Source organism: Podarcis melisellensis (genome assembly GCF_964234715.1).
Source record: "Podarcis melisellensis genome assembly, chromosome: 2".
NCBI lineage: Eukaryota > Metazoa > Chordata > Lepidosauria > Squamata > Lacertidae > Podarcis > Podarcis melisellensis.
Window position 1 is genome coordinate 114,623,153 of NC_138529.1, and position 22,730 is coordinate 114,645,882.

The window sequence follows — 22,730 nt, forward strand, 5'->3', positions numbered from 1 at the left end:
CCTTGTGGCTGCCATTTGCTTTGTCTGGTCTGAGTTCCAGTTCCGGACCTGCAGATTTTGGCTCCTTCATGCCTTTCTCTTTTATCTCTACTCAGATCTAGAGAGCAAGTGACGACCCTTCCAGGAAGTTGATTTCTGGCCAAAAATGAAAACCTCCAAAATTTGCTGTCACTCAAACTTTTGAAATCTTGCTGGCACTCCAACAGCAGATGACTCAGGCTTGATGAAATTTGACAGGCAACAACAGAGCTGTAATTTTCTAGAGAACCACAGCAGCCCAAGAGAAGTTTCTACCTGAATGAAAAAGAGAGAATGGAAGTGTAAAATACCACGAGGGAAGAAAAAAAGAGGAGGGATCAGCCTGCTATTGTAGAAGCCGGGAAGGATAAATTTATTTAAAAGTGGCATATATTGAGATGGTGATGAAACAGAGGAAAGGACCGAGCATCTCATTTAAACAGGGCCCTCAGGTGCTGAGATTGGCAGAGAATGCCCTCTTGGTAGTTCTTCCACCTTCTCCCTGGCAGGAGGAGCTGACCTCCTGGGCATTTTTTGTAGCAGCCCCAAAATTGTGGACCTTAGGATGAAGTGGGCAGGTCACAGAATCATAGAATTGTAGGGTCACCTATAAGTATGGATACAAAAACTGGTGCAGTTTGCAGAAATGGCGGGGGGGGGGAAAGTAATCAAGATAACAAACTTTTTATAAAAGAATGGAAATTGAATATTTACAAATAAGCTGTAAACAGATAAGGAAATGAGCAGGATTATTGTAATAACCTGCAGTTTCATAGGAGTATATATTTAAAGTACCTTTACCTTTTACCTGTATTTAAAGTAGCTGGATAAAGGAATGAGTTAAATTAAAACAGCAAAAAAAACCAACAACCCGGGAAGCTTTTAATGTTTAACAGAGTATTGTATTTTAATATTTTGTTAGAAGCCGCCCATATTAATTGTTGTTGTTGTAAAACTACTGAAATGTATTTAACTGAAAATCATAAAACAAATAAAATACAGAGCTGTTCAGCAGTGGAACGGGCTCCCTCGGGTGGTTGCAAGGCCTTGCTTTCGTTGAGATTCCAGAATTGCGTGGGGTTAGACCACTAGACGACCCTTGGACCCCCCTCCAACTAAACGTTTCCCATAGAGCCATATCTGAAGCGGCAAGGAGGCTGCTGAAACTCTCTCGGCTGCTCGGCTCCCTCCGAAAGGCTGCCAAAAAAGGCTCCGTCCGGGAGGTTGGCGGGCGAGGGGACCCCGATCCCTGCGGAGGACGATGCTGCAGCCGCGGATCCCAGCCTTGCCTCCTCTCCGTCCCTCTTAAGGCGCGCTCCCCTTCCTCTCCCTCGCGTGCTTCGGGGCGGAGCTGGCGTGGGAGAGTTGCACGCATCCCGGCGTTCAGAAGGGGGCGATCGTGTGAATCCTCCGGGTTTTGCCTCTTGCCACTCCGCCATTAAACCACCGAGGAGGAGGAGGAGGCTGCAGCCTTAAAGCGAGAGATCGGGGCCGTTGCAGGGACCGCCTGCAGTCTCCGACGCCCCGCTTCCAGCCGGGGACGGCACCAGGGAACTCTAGTTCGCGAGCACCGAAACGGAGCGAGTGGGGAGCAGCGCCGGTAGGAACCGGGATCGCCATCGATCGCGGTAGGAACCGGGATCGTTCCGGCTTTGTCGCTGTGGCAACTTCTCTTGAAGCCCTGCAGCCCTGCGAGAGGGAAGTCCCGTCGGGAGCCGCCTGCATGAGCGCCTGCCTGCAGCCCAATACTGTCTTGCACAGGCTGGCAGCGGCAGCGGCTCGCCAGGGTTTCAGGCGGGGGGACGGACGGCCCCAGCCTCACCTGGATCGTACCTGCATGCAAAATGTTGTTTATTCATATCCTACTGACATAGGAAGCTTATACCAAGCCAGACCAGTGGGTCATGCAGCCCAAGACTGTCTGCACTGGCTGGCAACCCCAGCCTCACCTAGAGATGCCAGGCTTCAAACCCTGGGTCTTTAAGCATACGAAACATTGTTTATTCATATCCTACTTACTTTATATGGGAGGACAGGGTCCATGTACCCACGTGGCTGCAAAACTTTCGCTGGGTGGCCTCATGCCAGTCACTGCCTCTCCGCCTAACCCACCTCGCAAGGCTGTTGTGGGGACTGAATGAGGAAGTGGAGAGCCATGTCAGCCAGCTTAAGCTTCTTGGAAATGAAAGTGGGCTATAAAATGTGTGCCTCTTACATGTAAGGTCCGGAGGGTGGCAACATGAGAACAGGGCCTTTTCTGCTGTGGCTCCCCATTTGTGGAATGCTCTCCTCAGGGAGGCTCGCCTGGCACCTGCCTTGTATATCTTTAGGGGCCAAGCAAAAACATTCTTTTTCAATAATAATAATAATAATAATAATAATAATAATAATAATATCTTTATTGTCATTGCCCCCTCTCAGGGACAACGAAATTACTTGGCTGCTCCATCCACCCAGATAGGGCACTCCACTCAAAATCAGAACAACTATAAAAACACTAATTAAAACAATATAATATAATACAGCAAGGAAGATTAGATGACTTTCAAAGTCCAGGTTTCCCATTCAGGGCCGAGATCGCTCTGGAGAAGAAGCTGTTCTTGAGACGGCTCGTTCTTGTCATCATCGTCCTGTATCTCCGTCCCGATGGCAGGAGCTCAAAGAGACAGTGACCAGGATGCGATGGATCTTTTACTATGTCCAGTGCCTTTCAACCAGGCCTTTGGCTGATTATTACCCTACAGCCTTTTAAATGTGTTTGTGCGTGTGTTATGGTTTTGTTGTTTCTGTTTTAAGTATTTATTTGTGATTTAACCTCGTGTTTTTATCTTGTGTACCACCCTGAGATTGTTTAATGAAAGGCAGTATATAAACTAAATAAATTCAATAAAGATAATAATAAAATCAAGGAAATTAATTAATTAATGAAATACTTAAAGATGCTGAACTTGCTGGATCATTGGCCTCTCTCTTCTTCACACGTTGGGTCCTTTTTTCTGGGGTTTTAAGAGTATGTGCTTTGGTCATCAGTTCTCCCTGCATCTACTCTCTCCCTCCCCACTTTTATTTTATTTTTATTTTATTGACTTAAGAAAATTATACAGACAGCAAAATGAAGAAGCGTGAATTAACATTGCCTTCTACCAATAAGAAATAATAACAACAAATCTTAACTTGCCATTCTGTCATTTGTGGTACTTTTTCTGTTTTCCAATATTTTGCCATAAGTATTTTTGCGGCTGGGGTTATATACAAAAATATATCCCTTTTGTCCTTGGGGATGTCGTTTGTTAATAAACTAAGTCCATTGTTTCTCACTCAGGAAGACTATCGCCTAACCACTGAGCTTCACTGCCAGGGAATGGTCAGGGGCAGGTGGTGTATATGACGGTTGAACCCCATCGACCACAATCCAGTCCTAGAAGATCAACCAAGAAGATAGCTGTTCCTTCTTTTGTGTTTCTGGCCAGACTTTCAGGGATTGAGAGCAAATATAGTTTCCTGTCAATCAACCGGCTTCTAGATTGGCCCAGTGAACTTTGGAAGCGATGAAGAAGCAAAAATCTACAAGTCCAGAACTGGAACTCAGACCAGACCCAGCAGGAAAAGCAAGCAGGGTGCTCCTGCCTGGAATTACAATCGAGCGACCAGGAAATGGAGCGTCTGAAGACGGCAAAGGGGGACCTGGCAAGGGGAGGCAAGAGCGATGGGAAGCCCAGTGGCAGCAGTTCCTGAAGACCCTGCAGCCCCTTCATCCAGAAGGGGGAAGCCCCCCAGAGACGCCCGAGTCTGCCCCCTGGGAAGACGCCAAGGCCTTCCTGGCCTCCTTTGAGCAAGTGGCCAAAGCCTGCCACTGGCCCAGAGGAGAGTGGGCAGCCCGGCTCCTGCCTGCGCTGAGCGGGGAAGCAGACGAGGCCTTCCGGAGCCTGGAAGCCGGAGAGAGAGAGGATTATGGGAAGGTGAAGGCGGCCATCTTGCGAGGGGTCGCCCTGAGGATGGAGGCCGAGCGCCAACACTTCCGGCAGTTCTGCTGCCAGCAGGTGGAAGACCCCCGAAGGATCCACCTGCAGCTGCAGGATCTCTGCCACCGGTGGCTGAAGCCGGAGAGACGCAGCAAGGAGCAGATCCTGGAGCTGCTGGTCATGGAGCAGTTCCTGGCCAGCCTCCCGCCAGAGCTGCAGAGCTGGATCCGAGCAGGAGGACCGGAGTCGTGTTTGCAGGCGGTGGCCCTGGCGGAGGAGTTCCTGATGGCCAGCCAGCAGGTGGGCAAAACAGACAAATGGCAGGTGAGGTTTTTCATCCCTGGAGTCCCTCTCAAGCAACAGGTGGTGGCCTGGATTATCGGTGTCATCTGCAGTTGTTCAGTTAGCAATGGGTGGGATTTTTAGCAGGGAGCTGCGGTGAATTTTCTTCAACTAACCACACTAAGGTTGTTGAGCTAATCAATAGCCTTTATTGGTTATTAGCACTGAGGGAATTAAGAATTCCAAAGCATCCGGTTAACTTTTAGAAGTTACCAAGTTATGTATCTCAGCAAAAGGCATGCATCTCTAGGTCATATGCAGCCGTAAAAATGGAAGCTTTTGGTTTCCCAGGCAACACTTTTTACCAGACACAGGAAAGTGACCTTTCTGGCTTCAGTGGGGTCATACAGGCCTCGTCAACAAATTCCTTCTATCTTTTCTTCATTTCATTTCACTTTTAATTTGTATACCGTCTTTCAAAATACCCAAGGCAGTTTACAAGCTGAAGAAACAAATAATATACCCCTTATAAGCATCTAATCCAATACAAAAATGTGATAATAAAACAAAACTTTAAAATAAGCAACTTATATCAAATAAAGTAATATTCAACAATCCATTAGAACAGTATAGAACAGTATAAAATATCAGCATATAAAAATTAAACAGAAATCCACTCTTAACAGTGGCTGGGGAAACCCAGCCAGATGGGCGGGGTATAAATAATAAATTATTATTAATAATAATATTAGCAAGTATAATAAATATTTTCTAAACTATCATCAATAAAAACTACTTCAGCAAGTCACAGTGCATAAAAGAATACAATACAAATAGAAAAGCAGAGACTGGAGGGTGGGGCAAGGCAGGTGGAAGAAGGCCTCATAATTCAATTTTTTTTTTACAAAATCCCTCCATCCCCAATAGCTTTTTGATGCATCATTTTTCTGCACATACATCTTAGATGTATACATTTGGATGTTTTCCCACAACAAGTTTCATACATGCAGCCATATGAAATGTTCACAACTGCTCCATTACCATTATAAAATATTCCTGTTAAACACCAAAAAGCATTGTGATTAAATAGTCAGTTGACATTTTTATTTTTGTTGACATTTTATGACTGGTATTATTGCTACTGGCACAGGGGATGGTTGAAATGAATGTCAAACTAAATGAAAAGGTGGGTTAATTTCTTACAAATTGTAATAAGTTTTTTTCAGTAGAACAGAATAACTTTCATTGCGTTATTCCTTAAACCGTAGCAGCACTGAATTGTGGTATCATAGAATTGTAGAGTTGGAAGGGACGCTGAGGCCTCGGTCCAGTATACCTGAAGGAGCGTCTCCACCCCCATCGTTCAGCCTGGACACTGAGGTCCAGCGCCAAGGGCCTTCTGGCAGTTCCCTTTCTGCGAGAAGCCAAGTTACAGGGAACCAGGCAGAGGGCCTTCTCGGTAGTGGCACCTGCCCTGTGGAACACCCTCCCACCAGATGTCACTCAGGTGAAATCATAAAACACCAATTACTGCTAAGAAATCCAAATTTCAAGCAGAATTCTGGTCTGACCTTGAATTGGCAGCCACCAGGACAAATTTTGCTCTTGGGTCCCGCTTGCCCGATTCCTATAGGCACCTGGTTGGCCACTGTGGGAACAGAATGCTGGACTAGACAGGACTTTGGTCTGATCCCACAGGACTTTTGATAGGTAAGCTTTATTTGGCCCGAATAGTTCCTTGAATTAATACCCGAAGGGGAAGGGGGTTTAGGAGTGCAGAGCCCTTATCATTCCTGTGCCTCTATTCTGAGAGGGGTTTTCTGTGCCTCTTTCAGGGGCCGCTGCAAGAGGTGTGTTTGGCTTCTCTGGATGCAGTTGAGGAGCCCTCAGATGCCGCCGAGGGACAGGTCTGCTACGAAGGGAAGCAGGAGAGCGATGGGGAGATCAGGCTGCTGGGTAAGAAGTCACCGAATTAGTGTTTCATGTCGTTCTAGTTTCATGGATTATGAGAAGGATGAAATTTGGGCTGCCTTAGTCTTGTCGAAGGAAGGAACTATGGTGTGTTCATCTTTTGTTTTGGGGAATCAGAATGGCTGCCCAGGTCTTCTAAGTCAAGCTTTTATTTCATAGAAATGAATAAATCCCTCCCACATGTGAGGGGTTTAGAAACCTGATTCTTTCCTCTCTTTTTCCCCCTTTCAATTTCTTGCTGAATACTTGCAAGCGGAAATTTTTAACGTTTGAGGTTTTATTATGTTTTTTATGTGTTGGAAGCCACCCAGGGGTGGCTGGGGCAACCCAGCCAGATGGGCCAGGTATAAAAAATAAAATTATTATTATTATTATTATTATTATTATTATTATTATCATTGTCATCATCATTATCATCCCAGTCTGTGCTTGTGTTTGATTTGAAATCCACTTTTATATATGTAAGGGTTTTTAATTGTTTTTGGATATGCAATTGTTCATAGGCAGCAATCTTTTTAACTTTATAAATACGTGTGTATGAGAGAGCGATAGCCCAAGCACAATATCTCTCTCTCTCTCTCTCTCTCTCTCTCTATATATATATATATATATAGTGCAGTATTGTGAAATGGCTTCAAGATCCTTCATAGGGAGCCATCCATAAATAATAATACTAAATCTGGCTTATTATTATTATTATTAATCTCTTAACAGCAGAAATCTTGCTCCAGGAAAAAGCTGAGCAAAAGCAAGACACTGTCTGTGCAGTTTTTTAGCAGCTGTACCAAAAGGGGAATTGGTGACTTGGGTCTCTTTCCCTGTCACTGCATGAAAACCTGCCCCTTCTCTCCTTTATGCAACTCTTAACAGAACAGGAAACTTACTCTGCTGTACCCAGACACCCTAAAGGCTATGGGATTAACTTGCTCCCCATTTCTAAATTTCCCCTCACCCTTTGCAGGCGGCGGAATCAAGTTCTCAGGTCACTCTAGTTCCTTGTCTCCTGCGGAAGGACAGAGGATGGCTGACTCAGGTCTGAATGAGGTACAAGAAATCTGGGTGGGTCAGCTTTTCTGTGTGGTGTGTTAAGACTATAGAGGAGCCAGGCTAACAGTGGGTTCTGCAATGATTCCTCTTTCCTGGTTTTCTAATACCTGTCCTGGTAAACTGCTGGTTCTCTCCCCCCCCCTCATTTAGAGGGAAGGAGCCTTTATTTAACAGACTTTGGGTGCTGACAAATCATTTAAAAAAACCTGTAAACGGTTCACATAAAATGTAAAATGTACATTAAAGTCTTGGATGAAGGTCAAAAGTTAAAAACAAGTTGGCCAAAAAGCGAAATCATTTTTCTAGTGCACATGTACACTGGAGTTATTTGAGTTCCTAGTCCTCATTGTTTATACAGTCGTACCTTGGTTTTCGAATTTAATACCTTCTGGGAGTCCGTTTGACTCCCGGAACAGTTTGGAAACCAAGGTGCGGCTTCTGGTTGGCTGCAGGAGCGTCCTGCAGCCAATTGGAAGCCACACCAGACGTTTGGGTTTCGATCATTCAGGAACTTTCGAAACTTTCTAGTTCAAAGGCATTTGGCTTCCGAGGCTGCACTGTAGTAGATTGGCCTGTAAGGCTGCAACCCTGCCCACTTTTACCTGCATGTTGGGCAGTGGGGCTTGAATAGCACTGTAAAGAGTGCAAGAAAAGTGGTTTTCCCCCTCCCTTATGGTTTACAAGTGGATCAAAGATGGTGGAATCCAACTAAGTTAACTGCGTGCAGGGATCAGTTTTCATGAACGCAATGAGATGTCCTCCCCCTGCATGCCTCCTCTAATTTCCTCCAGGTCTCTGGAACTGATTTGGAGGAGAAGGAGGGGGAGTTTCGTTGTGCTCATGGAAGTTATTCCATGTGCAATGAATGGCTCTAAATGCTATTTATTGTGCAACGAGACCTGACCGGGGAAATCTGTGGTGGTCCCTTTCACGTTTTTCCAGGGGTTGGTGAGTCTCAAGGAGGCAGGTGTCTCCTTGCACCTCGTGGAGCCGACTCTGATCCAGCCAGGCCAACAGACGATGTTCTGGCAAGTCCTGCAGGAGGAAGATGGGAGCACCGAATCCTTGGGTAAGGCTTTGTCATTCTCAGGCCCCAGGAGCTGCTGTGGATGCCGGCATAACAGATTGCCCTCTTTGGAATCTATAGGAGGGGGGCGGAATAATTGAATAACTAGATTGAGTATTTGACTCCTTTGAATAAATATTGCATACATAACGGACAGATGGAGTTCCTTTAATCCATTTCTTTCCATTTTCTCTCTCTTAACTATTATCTCCCTGGATAGTTTTTTGTTATTCTTATATAATTACTCTCTCTCGTTGTACTTTGGTAAAAACTACACACATGAAGGGGAATGACAGTTTGAGGACCCCGTGTGAGAGATGGGCAAGGGGAGATATCACCAGCTTTGAGAATAAGAGGTATGACACCTGAGAGGGCACGCCTTTCTCTGTTAAGCTATATTGATGAGGGAGGATCTTGTAGTTTCTGTTTCTTTTCCTTCTTTCTTTAGTTTCTTTCTTTTCTAGATTAGTTGGCTCCTTTTACAATGGTACCTTGGGTTATATACGCTTCAGGTTACAGACTCTGCTAACCCAGAAATAGTACTTCTGGTTAAGAACTTTGCTTCAGGATGCGAACAGAAATCGTGCTCCGGCGGTGCGGCTACAGGAGGCCCTATTAGCTAAAGTGGTGCTTCAGGTTAAGAACGGACCTCCGGAACGAATTAAGTACTTAACCCGAGGTACCACTGTATTGTATAGTCGTACCTTGGAAGTCGAACGGAATCCGTTCTGGAAGTCCGTTTGACTTCCAAAACGTTCGGAAACCAAAACGTGGCTTTGTTCAGCTTAAAATGGATAGAATTGATAGCACATAGCAAAAGTTGAAGCTTTTGTTTGATGCATGGCTTTCCAAAAAAGAGCATTTCCCCACTATTATTATTTGATTAAAAGCATATAACACATATTCTTCTGTAATATAAAGTTGGTGTGAGCTTTTTATATATACAGTGGTACCTTGATTCCTGAACTTAATCCGTTCCAGGAGTCAGTTCGACTCCCAAAACCGTTCGAAAACCAAGGCACAGCTTCTGATTGGCTGCAGGAGCTTTGAAAAGCATGTTTGTTGGGTTTTGAACTGAGCTAGACATCATTCTCTCTCTGTTTCTCTTTTCCACTCAAGAGGGATTTTTGGCACCCAAACCTGATTTCCCCTCCCACCCCAAAAAGGAGGACGAGATGTTCCACCAGTTCTCGGTGCAATGTGAACAACCCTCGGACCAAGCTATGGGTAAGGGGTTGGCAATGTTTGCCCACGGAGAAGGACACTGGGGTTGTCATGCAGAGCTGTAGGCCACTCTTTTTTCTTTCTTTTTCCCCTCTCTCCAAGGTCATTGTACACAGGTTCATCAGCATTCCTGATGACTAGTGGATGAACTAAAAAAATTATGCAGAACAGAACTGACTCCTTGTGCATTCTCTATTTTCCTGAAAGTCCAGAAAACTTCTGGAAATGTCAATGAGCTCCTTTCCACTTAAGATTTAAATCTAGTTTAACTATGATGCATTGAATGAATGAATGAATAAATTTATTACGGTCATAGACCAGAAAAAACATAAAAAACAACAATAGTTTACAAAGGGAATAATGGTGTCAATTAAAAATTGTAAAATTATACATAAAAGCAATACACATATACACACACACCCACACACATATATACACATATATGCACTACAGTATATATATAGACTTAAAAAATGGGGGGGGCTTGTCCAGGGGTCAAGTCTTTTACTTTTTTACAGCTAATGCCCTCCGCTTGATCGCAGCCGCAGAAAATTTGGCCACTTTCAGTGTTACTTCTGGGTTTTTATCTCCTAGTAGGATTTTCAGCCGCTGAGATTCAGATCGACCTGGAAATTTCTGAACGATAGGGGAGATAAACAGTGACCTAATATCCCCGTAAAGGTCGCAGTGTAACAACACATGTGAAGCCGTTTCCACCTCTTTCAGACCACATGGGCAAACTCGTTCAGCATAGGGTGTGCCCTCGTATCTGCCCTTTAGTAAGGCAGATGGCAGTACATCAAATCTGGTAAGGGTAAACGCCCGCCTGTATTTTGCGATTTGTAGATCCAGCAAATATGGTGTTAGATTAAACCCTTTTCCATAATCTTGGATAGCTGGATATTTATCTATCTTGCTCATATGGTCCTGAAGCTCTACATCTCCTATTCGCTGGCTCACCATCCTTTTAGCCTTTTCAAAACCTGAGGCTATAAGTTCTTGTGGGGAAAGCCCCAGGCCCTTCAATTTTTCATAAAGCGACAATCTCCATTTAGACTGGAACGGGTCTAGTAGAGTCAATGGAGCCACTCCCACTGGGAAAAATATGAGTTTTAGCCAGAAGTGAATCTTCAGGATCCATATCCTGGCATTAATAGGGAGTTGACCTACCTCCAGCCTGATGGCTGTGTTGGAGACACAGGTAGGTAACCCTAGTAGGGAGCGGTAAAATTTAGTTTGTACAGATTCCAGGGACTTGAGTTTTTGACAATTAAATATCTGGGTGCCATACATCAATTGTGGAAGTATTTTTGCAACAAAGACCTGGGAGGCAGCAGGAACATATTGACCTCCTTTTCTGTAAAAGAATCTTATGATAGCTCTGGAAGATCTTTGCGCATTTACAATGGAATTCTTAATCTGATGGCACCAAGATCCCTTCTCATCAAAAATTATTCCAAGATATCTAAAAGATGTTACTTGCTCAATAGGTTGGTTATTAATTTTCCATTTATGTCGGAGTTTTCTCTTGGAGAACACCATAATTTTTGATTTAGTGTAATTTATTATTAGGTGTTCAGCTTCGCAATACTCTGTAAGAGCTCGTAAAAGTTTTCTTAGACCCACACAAGAGAAGGAAATAAGTGCCGCATCATCTGCGTACAAAAGGACTGGGATTGGTATATTATTTAGGTTTGGGGGATGAGTACTTGCTTCCTCCATCTTTCCGACTAAGGAGTTTATATAGAAATTAAATAGAATAGGGGCAAGAACACAGCCTTGCTTGACACCATGGAAACTTTGAATTTCCTTTGATAGGTTCCCATAACGGTCGCATCTAACACGGATCCGAGTATTTTCATGTAGTCTACGGATAAGAAGCAAAAGACGTCTATCGATGTTTGTGGCATTTAATTTTTCCCAAAGTCTGTGCCGGGGTATCAAATCGAAAGCTGATTTGAAATCTATAAAGGCTACATAGAGGGAGCCTCCTTTCTTTGAGGTGTATTTCTCCACTAGATGTTGCAATACCAGTCCTTGGTCTAGAGTTGATCTATGTGCCCTGAAACCAGCCTGGGCTTCCTTTAGGATGTGCTCCTGTTCCAGCCAGTCCGCAAACTTTTCACGTAAGTGAGTTGCATAAAGTTTGCTAATGATGCTTAAGAGACTGATAGGTCTGTAATTGGCTGGATCAAGTTTACAGCCTTTCTTGAATATGGGAACGATGATTGCCAATCCCCAGTCCTCTGGTATTATTGCTGTTTGATCTATGCTGGTGAATAAGGTGGCAAGGACTGGGGTCCACCAGTCAATATTGGCTTTGAGAAGCTCAGGAGAGATATTATCTGCTCCCGGGGCTTTTCTGTGTTTAAGTGCCTGAATAAGCCTCCTGATCTCCGCAACCGACACCGGAGGCCACTCATCACCTGCCGCACACTGTATTAGTGGCTGTGTCAAAGGCAGAGCTGAATATGAAGATTGGAAAAATGCCTCCCAAGTCCCTGCAGGTATAGTATACTCCACTTCTGAGGAGGTAGATCGCACTCCATTTGCTACCAGTCTCCAGAAGGTGGCCGAATCTCTCTCTCTGGATGCATCTATTAGGCATTTCCATTCTCTTTTCTGTGCCAGGAGTTTTTTGTTTTTGATCAAGATTTTATAATTTCGTTTTTCTTCAAACCAGACCGTGGGGAGTTGGGGTAAATTGGCAGATCTATAATTCTTGTATTTTTTCAGTAAGTTTAGCTTCATGTCCTGACATTCTTGATCAAACCAGGGTTTGGAGTTTTTATATACTGAGGATTGCCTACTTGACCTGTTCCTTTTTTCCTTCAGGGAATCTTGAAGGAGTGAAATTAACTCCTGAAATAAATTTATCTTTAATTCATGGCTTGAGGAAGTTATAAGGTTTTCTCTCTTAGTGAGGAATTCCTTTGAGCATAGCCTACTTGAAATTTCCTTATGCAGTTCATCTGTCCATCTGATACGAGAATATCTGAGCTCCAAAGCTGTAGGGCTCGAATGTTCGATTTTCTCAGCGCAGGATAAATCCTTTCCCGCAGCTACGAGTGCACTTAATGGCAGATGGTCACTGTCTAAGCGCTCCTCCACTTTGCATTCCAGAACTTTGTTTTGAAGATCATACGACACGATTATATAATCAATTGTGGAGGCGCCATTGTTAGATATAAATGTGAATTCTCCGACCTTCTCCCCCTCTGTACGGCCATTTAGTATAACCAAGTCCAACTTGTTGACCAAGTGTAATAGGCATAAGCCGGCATAATTGCAGCCTTTATCCTTTGAGATTCTAGCTGGTATTGAGTGGGCTTCCTCTATAATGGGGGCTGTTTCATGGAAATGGGCATACAAAGCCTCATCAGATTGTCCAGTTCTGGCATTTAGGTCGCCTGCCACCACTACAGAGGCATCAGGAAATTGATTTGATAGTTTGTCAAGATACTGTTCTAACTGAGCCCAAGTATTTCTTATCAGTCTTTTCTCTCTTTGTGGGGGTAGGTATACGTTAATCAGCAGCAAGCTGTGGGTTCTCCACTGTACTTGCACAGCTGTGGCCAGATGGTCTAGTGGGTCTAGTTTTTTAAATATGGCCCTTAGCCTTGTTGAGATTAAAGTAACTAACCCACCTTTAACTCGCCCCCCTCTAGTACTTAAAAGACCTGGGAGGGAGAACGCAGAAAAGCCATTTAACTCCACTTCACTTGTGCTCCAGGTCTCCTGGAGAAACACAATGTCATGTCTCTGGATATATTTAGCAAAGGATTGGTCAGAATACTCTGGTTTCACCTCAGATCGTATGATGCATTGTGTCCAAAGAAGCCTAAAAGGTCTTGCACTTTTGCAACAGAACCTTCCTTTTCTCTGTCCTCTCGCACCCCCCCAAAAAATGCCTCACATGGTAAAGGGAACGTCTAGAAAATATTTAGTGAGCCCTTCTACAGGCACTCTCTCTGTGGTATTTTTGGTACCTTTTTCTTCCGACAAACCTTTTAAGCTGAAATCATTCCCAGTCTTACTTCTGTGTTGGAATTACTTTAAATATGTTTTTAGGTGCTTTCACTGCTTTATCATTTGTGGGTTTGGGAAACAGAGCAGTGCCATTCCACGCCAAATCACCTGGTGCTATGTGCTCTCACGTCTCAGATTTTGTTCAAAATTTTTGGCACTTAATACCACTTTTGTACCTTATTTTGAAAGAGACAAAAATTAGCTTTATTTTGATACCAAAATAAGCCCAATATGTTGAAAAATAAGCAGAACAGGTTTTTTCCTAAACTGATGCAGAAATTCCATTAGCCTAAATCACGCGAAAATTGAAATTAAAAAAATAATAATCTCCTGAGCCCAATTTTGGACCAAAAAATCTGAAAAAATTAATCTGAGGTGTCTCATAGGTATGTACACACACACAAATTGAACAAAATCTGAGACATGAAAGCACGGTCGAGTTGATTTGCTGTGGAATGACACGGCAGGATAGAAATTTTGAGGGTGATATGAGGCAGAAGCAATGAGGTGGCAGGAATCTGGGAAAAAGTCCCAAATGTACCCTTTTTGTCTCTGTAGGTGATGGGAAGCGGAGTGAGCTCAAGGTGGAGAATTCGCAGTATGGAGGAAATGAGCCCGAGCCACAACCAGATATGGGCCAAGGGAATGGACCAATGGCAGCTGAGCTGTGCGAGAAAAGATGTGAGTCCAACAGGGAGCAGGGGAAGAAGGCTCTAGAAATTGAGACTGAATCCAACAAGTTCTCAGAAGGTCTTGTAGGTAGAGGAAATTGCTCTGTACAGTGGTACCTCGCAAGACGAATGCCTCGTAAGACAAAAAACTCGCAAGACAAAAGAGTTTTTCGTTTTTTGAGTTGCTTCGCAAGACGAATTTCCCTATGGGCTTGCTTCGCAAGACAAAAACGTCTTGCAAGTTTGTTTCCTTTTTCTTAAAACCATTAATACCCAGGGTGCATAGCTTGAAGAGGTGCAGTTGCGACTTGACTTCGAGGAGCAACTCATAGCACGTGGTGTGGTAGCCTTCTTTGAGGTTTTTGAAGACTTTGGTGATTTTTGAAGCTTTTCCAAAACTTCTTTTGCAGCCATTTGGTAAGTTAAACTTTTAAAACTTTTTGGGGGGGTTTTGGATTTTGGGTTGGGGTGTTTGGAATTCAAGGACTTGGTGTTGGGGAGGGGTTTGCAAGAATCTGGAAGCTTGTGTGTGTGTTTTTCTGCATTTTTATGATTTTTTGTGACCATTGGTCACTCTGCTGTTGTTAAAAAAAAAGATTTCTGGGTTTGGATTTCTGTATGGTGGGTGGCTGGGGGAATAGTTGAGAAGGGGTTTGCAAGAATCTGGAAGCCTGTGTGTTTTCTAGGAGGTTTGGTGCTTTTGAATTTTTTGGATGTGAAGCACTGATTTTATTTTTTTTGGGTTTGCGAAGGTAGGAGCTGTACTGCCATGGGACCCAAGAAGACTGCTGCTGCAGAGGCCGGCGAGAGGAAGAAGGAGAAGGTTACACTGGAAACGAAGAAGGAGATCATCCGGAAGTACGACGGTGGAATGCGTGTGACAGACCTCGCCAGGGAGTACGGCAGGAATCCATCGACCATTGGGACCATCCTGAAGATGAGGGAGAAGATCCTTGCGACTGATGTAGCCAAGGGAGTCACCAGGATCGTGAAGAACCGACCAGCTGTTCTGGAGGAGGTAGAGAAGTTGCTGCTCATCTGGTTAGAAGAGAAGCAGCATGCAGGGGACACAGTGACTGAGGCCGTCATTTGTGAGAAGGCCAAGGCCTTGCACGCAGACCTCGTCCGGGAACAGCCAGGAACCTCAGGCGAGCCAGAAGTCTTCAAGGCAAGCAGAGGCTGGTTTCACCGGTTCAAGACGAGATCTGGAATCCACAGCGTGGTCAGGCATGGAGAGGCTGCCAGTTCTGATGTTCCTGCGGCTGAAGACTTTGCAGCGGAGTTCCTGGAGGTTGTGACGACGGAGGGCTACGTTCCACAGCAGGACATTGTTTCCTTGGGGAGGACCATGGGCCTGGAGGTCACAGAGGAGGACGTCAGCGAGCTGGTGGAGGAGCACGACCACGAGCTGACCACCCAGGAGCTGGTCGAACTGCAGACAGAGGCTGCACAGGAGCAGGCCTCGCTGGAAAAGGAGCAAGCAACTGAGGAACGGCTGTCCTCCAAAGAACTGAGGGACATTTGCCAGAAGTGGAAAGATGTGCAGGCTTTCGCACAGCGGCACCACCCTGACAAGGACCTGACACGTGACCTTGCGAACACTTTTGATACGAGGGTGTTGAAAAGACGGATGAAGCAGCAGACCATGGACAGGTTCTTCAGCAAGAAGCAAAGAGTGGAAGAGGTACCTTCTTTGAGTTGTCCCCCAGAGTCTTAGAAAATGTATGTACAGTACTGTACACTTTGGTGATTTTTAAATGCTTTTCTGTCATGTGTAGAAACTTAAATTATTGTTCCTTCGATTTTTGAAATGCTCTTTACAGTATGTGTGACTTTAAAGAGCACTTAATAAACTCTTTTTGTACCAAATTTGGCTTTGTTTGGACTTTTTTTGACCATAGGAACGCATTAATTGATTTTCAATGCATTCCTGTGGGAATCCGTGCTTCGCAAGACGAAAAATTTGCAAGACGAAAAAACTCGCAGAACGAATTAATTTCGTCTTGCGAGGCACCACTGTAGATACAAGGGAGGGGACGCTCGTTCTCAAAGTATGGTAGACTGACCCACTCTAAATCAAGACATGTTGCGAAACGTGCTGGAGAGGACCTTTCCGAACGTCCCACGATGGTGGATCGCTCTGTGCAGAATCCAGACCGTCAGCAAAGGCACGCGGGGGGCAAATTATACCAACGGCTGCCCTGAGTGTGGGAGGAAGTTCTCTCGGGGGTCGCATCTGAAGCACCACCTGCCAACTCATACCGGAGAGAAGCCTCACAAATGCCTCGAGTGCGGGAGCTGTTTTCCTCAGGGGATAAACCTGACGAGACATCGGAGAATCCACACCGGAGAGAGACCGCACAGGTGCCCCCTTTGCAAAAGTAGCTTCGCTCGGAAGGATCAGCTGCTCCGGCATCAGAGGACTCTCAAATGTCAGAGTGCTTGATAGTGCGCCCTGAGTGCGGGGAGGACTTTGAGTCCCAAGGGGCACTGACCGGCCAGCAGAGAACCCATGAAGGGCACCAGCGGACCTAATTCTAGCCGGAGTTATGGGTGAACGTGTTTCTAGTGGGCCTGCAGAAACTGCAAAGGAAGAGCTGTCTGGATCAGGCCAGTGGCCCATCTAGTCCAGTATCCTGTTATCACAGTGGCCAACCAGATGCTCTAGTGGGAAACCTGAAGGCAGGATTTGAGAACAAGAGTCATCTCCCCTCGCGTGGTTTCCAGCAACTGTGCAGGCAAAGCACAGCCATTGTGGCAGGCAGCCATTCAAAGCTTAATCCACTATGAATTTGTCTGAACATAGTTTAAAGCCGTCCAAGTTGGTGGCTGTCAGGGAACTGCCATCAGAGCTAGAGGCGGAGGCAAGGCTCCAAAGCGATGCTGGAGAAGGGCCCGGCAGGGAGAGAGGCAGCTCATCGGCTGGGGAAGGAAATCAGTGTAACACCAGGGATAAAGGGGGGCAGATGGGGGAATCGGCAAGGGGGCTCCAGGACTCCTCGCCGGAGACCAGCGGGGAGAGCACGGGTCCTCCGCTGCCCACACCCACCCTGCACAGAAGACTTCCGCGCAGGGAGAGTAGGCGGAGACTTGGTGTCAAAGAACTTCTTTGCTGGAAGAGGTTCAAGAAACGCCCACTGACGGATTCTGCTAGCGACTGAAACAGCCACGAAGTGAAGGGCTGTCCAGACAGAAAAGGTTTAACCAGGCAACCTAGCCAGGAGTGGCGGCAACTTACGCACGAGCAACCCCTATAACCATTACAGTGGCTATCACTGCCTTTTGTGGAAGGGAGTTCCGTAGCTTAACTGCGTGAAGAACAACTTCCTTAAATCCGTCCCGAATCTCCATGCATTCAGCTTCCTCGGGTGTCCACGAGTTCTGTTGTTCTGAGAGACGGAAGAAAACTTTCCTGCGTCCCCTTTCTCCGTGCTGTTTTATAGGCTTCTTACTCACCTTTTAAATTTCTCTGAACAGGTTTTATGCAAACATTCCCTCTCTGATCTTCATACCAGATCATGTAGCCAAAATACAGTAGTACCTCAGGTTAAGAACTTAATTCATTCTGGAGGTCCGTCTTAACCTGAAACTGTTCTTAACCTGAGGTACCACTTTAGCTAATGGGGCCTCCCGCTGCTGCTGCTGCACCGTTGGAGCACAATTTCTGTTCTCATCCTGAAGCAAAGTTCTTAACCTGAGGTAATATTTCTGGGTTAGCAGAGTCTGTAACCTAAAGTGTCTGTAACCTGAGGTACCACTGTACCTGCTTCAGGTGTGTTGATGGTGCCCAAAAATGGCATGAGGAAGCAGTACCCATGAAAGGGGGGTGGCAGTTGAATTTGATGGAATGTGCAGAATTAGCAAGTTGAACTGTTAAAATCAAAGAACACAGTGGAACAGTTTTCAAGGAGGGATGGAAAACATTTGCAGATTATTTTTTAAATGTTGTAAGTATGCCAGCACGCTAGCAAGTTCAGCAGTAAAAGTTATTTTGAGAATAAAGCTGAGAGAAGAAGATATAGATTAGTTGCAATGTGCAGCATCGAAAGATAATAATGAGAAAGACATGGAGGGGTCAGAGGGAAGTCGACTTTTAAAGTGAATGTATGCTGGAAAATGTTTGATTAATTGTATTTTATTTGTGAAAATTTATAAATATATATATTTTAAAAAATTAAATGTGTGGTGTGTACACTGGGGCAGTCCTCATTGAGCTGTTCCCCTTTCCCCTTTTACGTTTTTTCTGAAGGTTTGTCTTGGGCTTCTTCAGGGCTCCCCCAAGGCTGCTGACAGGGATAGCTCAGTTGGTAGAGCGCGAGACCCTTAATCTCGGTCCAGTATACCTGAAGGAGCATCTCCACCCCCATTGTTCTGCCCGGACACTGAGGTCCAGCGCTGAGGGCCTTCTGGTGGTTCCCTCGCTGCGAGAAGCCAAGTTACAGGGAACCAGGTAGAGGGCCTTCTCGGTAGTGGCACTCGTCCTGTGGAACTCCCTCCCACCAGATGTCAAAGAGAAAAACAACTACCGGACTTTTAGAAGACATCTGAAGGCAGCCCTGTTTAGGGAAGCTTTTAATGTTTGACGGACTATTGTATTTTAATATTTTGTTGGAAGCCGCCCAGAGTGGCTAGGGAAGCCCAGCCAGATGGGCAGGGTATAAATAATATATTATTATTATTATTATTATTATTATTATTATCTCAGGGTTGTGGGTTCGAGCGCTATGTTGCACTATGTTCTGCCACCACTGCCTGAGCCTCATTCCTCCCAATGCCTGTTGCTGCAAATTTGGGAGAGTCCTGTGCTGTTGTGCTCAGATCCTGCTTGTGGACTTCTCATTGGGGCATCTGGTTGGCCACTGTGAGAACAGGGTGCTGGACTGGATCTAGCAGGTTATTCTTACGTTCTAGATCCAAGGGGTTGCGGGAGAAGAGATGTTTAACGGAGCCTGTTATGCCGTACAATGGAAGGAAGACCAGCAAAATTCCTCTCTCTTGTCTCTTCAGGTGACAGCAAGAGGAACTGGATCAGGATGGGGTGCTCTCAGTATGGAGGAAATGAACTGGAGGAATCACCTAGGTCTTTTCCACACATAGACCAAAGAAATGTGTCAGTGGCAGCCAAGGCCCATGAGGAAAGATCTGAGTTCAACAGTGGACTGGAGAAGAAGCCATTGACTGCTCAGAATGAATCTGGTAGCCTCTCAGAAGGTCTTGAGGAGTCTTGGAGTGAAAAACACACAGTGTGCACCAGGGAGGAAAGGCCTTTGCTCTCCAAGTGTGATAAAAGCTCCCGGCACAAACCAGGACTTGTTATGAAACAAGCTGGGGAAGATTCATCTGACTGTCATATGCCGGTGGGAATCGGCGGGCAGCATCTAGGCGTTCAGAGAAGGCAACGTACCAGCGAAATATTTTACAAGTGTCCCAGATGCGGGGAAATCTTCCATGAGAGAACTAAGTTCCTTAAACATCAGCAGTGCCACACAGCGAGGAAACCTTGCGTTTGTCAGGAGTGTGGGAGAAAATTCTTTTGGCGATCGGATTTGACAAGGCACCGGAAGACTCATACGGGAGAGAAACCTCACAATTGCCTCGTGTGTGGGAAAAGCTTTGTACGGAAGGAGCATCTGAGGAGACATTTGAGAATCCACATGGGAGGGAAACATCACAAATGACTTCAGTGGGGGAGAATAGTTTCCCGGAAATCTGAGCTGATCAGACATTGGAGAACTCACAAGCAGAGAAGCGTAGCAGGTCCCAAGAGGGGGAGAACTTTGGGTCTAGACTCTCAGAGCTCCTCCGTCAAAGAATCCATAGACTATCTTTCATGGGAGGTTTTTAAGCAGAGGTTGGATGGATGCTTTAGTTGAGATTCCCGCATTGCCCTTAGATGACCCTCGGAGTATCTTCCAACTTTATGATTCTATCATTCCGTGACATGAACAAGAATTGATCATCTCTGAGAGCATAGGCAGACTTTTTGTGAGAAACAGAAAAAAATAAACCTTTGGCCTTATCATAGGTTTTCTCCAAGGGGTCAGAGGGAATTCGAGATATGGGACTGAGTTGCACAGAGTGAGGCCATTGGTTGTCTGGTCCACTACTGTGTACCAGACCACCAGCAGTTAACCCCAAGTTTCGGATGGAGAGCTAAAGGAGATCCCAAACTGTGTGACTCGTGGGCTGCCAAGAATCTGCTAGCTTCATTCAGGTGGTCTGCAGCATGTCTGCAGTCAGTGTTAATATTTTCAGCTTATTTTTTATTCAGTCTTTTATTTATTATGTTGTATCTTAACAATGTTCCCCTTTGAATTCTGTGGAATGTGAATTACCCTGTGCGATGAAATAAAATGTGTAAATGATAAAAGGAGCAATAGAAGCACAACTAAAGACCTTACACTGCATGCATGTCCAAAGTCTGTTTCAGGGGCCGCCGGTTGATTTAATCCGGGCCCCCTGGCAGTATATGTGCTGGGATAAAATTGTAAAAAAAGTTCAACAACTTCAATCCTAAAAAAAGCTCAGCAACTTTGGTTGGCCCTCACGTCTGACAAGTCCGGCGTGTTTCAAGTGGTCTGTGGGGTGAGGGGTGGAGAGTTTTGGGAACCACTGAATTAGAGTATGCAACAGGAAGGGAGAGCAGTAAGAAGGATTCTCTTGACAAGTGGTGACCAGAACATAGACAAAAACCCTCTCTTCTTTCTCTTTAGGTGATGGGAAAAGACATTGGATCAAGATGGAGAAATCTCAACTAGGAGAAACTTTGCTGGCAGAAGCACATAGGACGTTAGCAGAAACGTCCCGATGGGATTTCCCTGGGGCACCTGAAATTTATGAGGACCGATGGGAATCCAAAGAGCATCAGGAGAAGCAGCTGCTGATGGAGAAAAAGAATGAATACACAGAGGTCATGCAAATTCTCCCACCTGCTGTTAACACCATGCAGACACAGGGGGGAAAGCTCTTCTCCAAGCAGGTCAGAAAATCCCGCTACAAATCGGGACTTCTTCTGATCCCTAATAGGGAGAACGCCTATAAAAGTCCTACACTGGAAGAAAACGTCCAGCTGAAATGTTTCTTGGATAACCGCCCAGGAATCTCTGCAGGTGAGACGCAACATGAGATCTCTGAGGGCAGGAAAAGCGTCCGCCGTGGGGACGGTTTGACCGGGTATCAGAACAGTCGCACGCAAGCGGATCCCTACGAATGTCCCGAGGATCGGAAAAGCTTTGGGAACAGAAAGGCGTTAAAGCGGGATCAAGGGATTCAGACAGAGGGGAGGCGATACCAATGTACGCAGTGCGGGAAGTTCTTCAGACACAGGCAGACGCTGACTAAGCACCAGAAAATTCACACGGGAGAGAAACTGCACGAGTGCCCCGCGTGTGGGAAAGGGTTCACCTCTCGGGAGCCGTTACTGAGACATCAGAGGATCCACACGGGAGAGAAGCCGTACGAATGCCCTCAGTGTGGAAAGTGCTTCAGGCAGAGGGTGCACCTGATGTGCCACCAGAAAACCCACACGGGAGAGAAGCCGTTCAAATGCCCCGAGTGCGGGAGGAACTTCTCTCGGAGGGATAAGCTGATCAGGCACCAGAGAATCCACAGAGGGCAAAGGCCTTATTCGCACCTGGAGGGCGGGAAGAGTTTCGATCAGAGAGCAGCGCTGGCGAAACACCAGGGCCTCCAAGAAGGGTGCTGAGAGACTCTTCCGCTCTGTAGATGGCAACACATTTTCCACAGTTAGGAGGGAAGCAGGGGCTCAAGCTCCCGTCCCTGAAAGCAGGTTTTAAGCAGGTTGCATTGCCACAGAGAAATAAATAAGGTGGTACCTCAGTTTTTGAACGTAATCCGTTCCAGAAGACTGTTTGAGTTCTGAAACTTTTGAAAACCTGAAACTCAATACGGAAACTGCGTGGCATGTTTGACTTCTGAGGTGTGTTCAAAAAACGAAGCATTTCTTTCCAGGTTTACGCCGTTTGAAAACTGAAATGTTTCTCAACGGAGACATTCAAAAACCGAGGTACCGCTGTAAATAAAAGGAGAGGCCAAGCCTCCAGGTGGAAATTTCCTCTGCGACCTGTGCAATACAAGAAAGCACATGCATCGCGTGGTGCTTTGTGAGCAGGCCTGTTTCTTCAGAATCCCTGTTTGCAAAGCTCTGAAGGAGTACAATAATAAAAGGAATTCTGACTGGGTGTCTACTGTCTCCTTTAATGGTGGCTGAGTCCGAGGGCCTTCTCGGTAGTGGCGCCTGCCCTGTGGAATGCCCTCCCATCAGATGTCAAGGAAATAAACAACTATCTGACTGTCAGAAGACATCTGAAGGCAGCCCTGTTTAGGGAAGTTTTTAATGTTTGATGTTTTATCATGTTTTAAATATTCTGTTGGGAGCCGCCCAGAGCAGCAGGGGAAACCCAGCCAGTTGGGCGGGGTATAAATTTTTATTATTAGAGT

At 45.6% G+C, this 22,730-nt stretch overlaps 1 protein-coding gene across 6 annotated transcripts; it reads left to right on the top strand.

The window, feature by feature from the left end:
- Positions 1-1,427: 1,427 nt before the first annotated feature.
- On the top strand, positions 1,428-22,468 carry LOC309364441 (uncharacterized protein). 6 transcript variants are annotated; one of them, XM_081901741.1, is made up of 8 exons: positions 1,428-1,646; positions 3,341-4,304; positions 6,098-6,218; positions 7,195-7,277; positions 8,223-8,349; positions 9,466-9,573; positions 14,158-14,280; positions 19,278-20,605. In XM_081901741.1, the coding sequence occupies exons 2-8, from the start codon at positions 3,567-3,569 to the stop codon at positions 19,946-19,948; spliced, it is 1,971 nt and encodes a 656-aa protein (XP_081757867.1). In that variant the 5' UTR covers positions 1,428-1,646; positions 3,341-3,566; the 3' UTR covers positions 19,949-20,605. The 6 variants fall into 6 exon arrangements, with proteins under 6 accessions (XP_081757867.1, XP_081757863.1, XP_081757862.1 ...); XM_081901737.1 differs by lacking the exon at positions 19,278-20,605 and adding an exon at positions 20,984-22,468 and having other exon boundaries at positions 1,450-1,646; positions 6,113-6,218; positions 14,158-14,358; XM_081901736.1 differs by lacking the exon at positions 19,278-20,605 and adding an exon at positions 20,984-22,468 and having other exon boundaries at positions 1,451-1,646; positions 14,158-14,358.
- Positions 22,469-22,730: the final 262 nt, after the last annotated feature.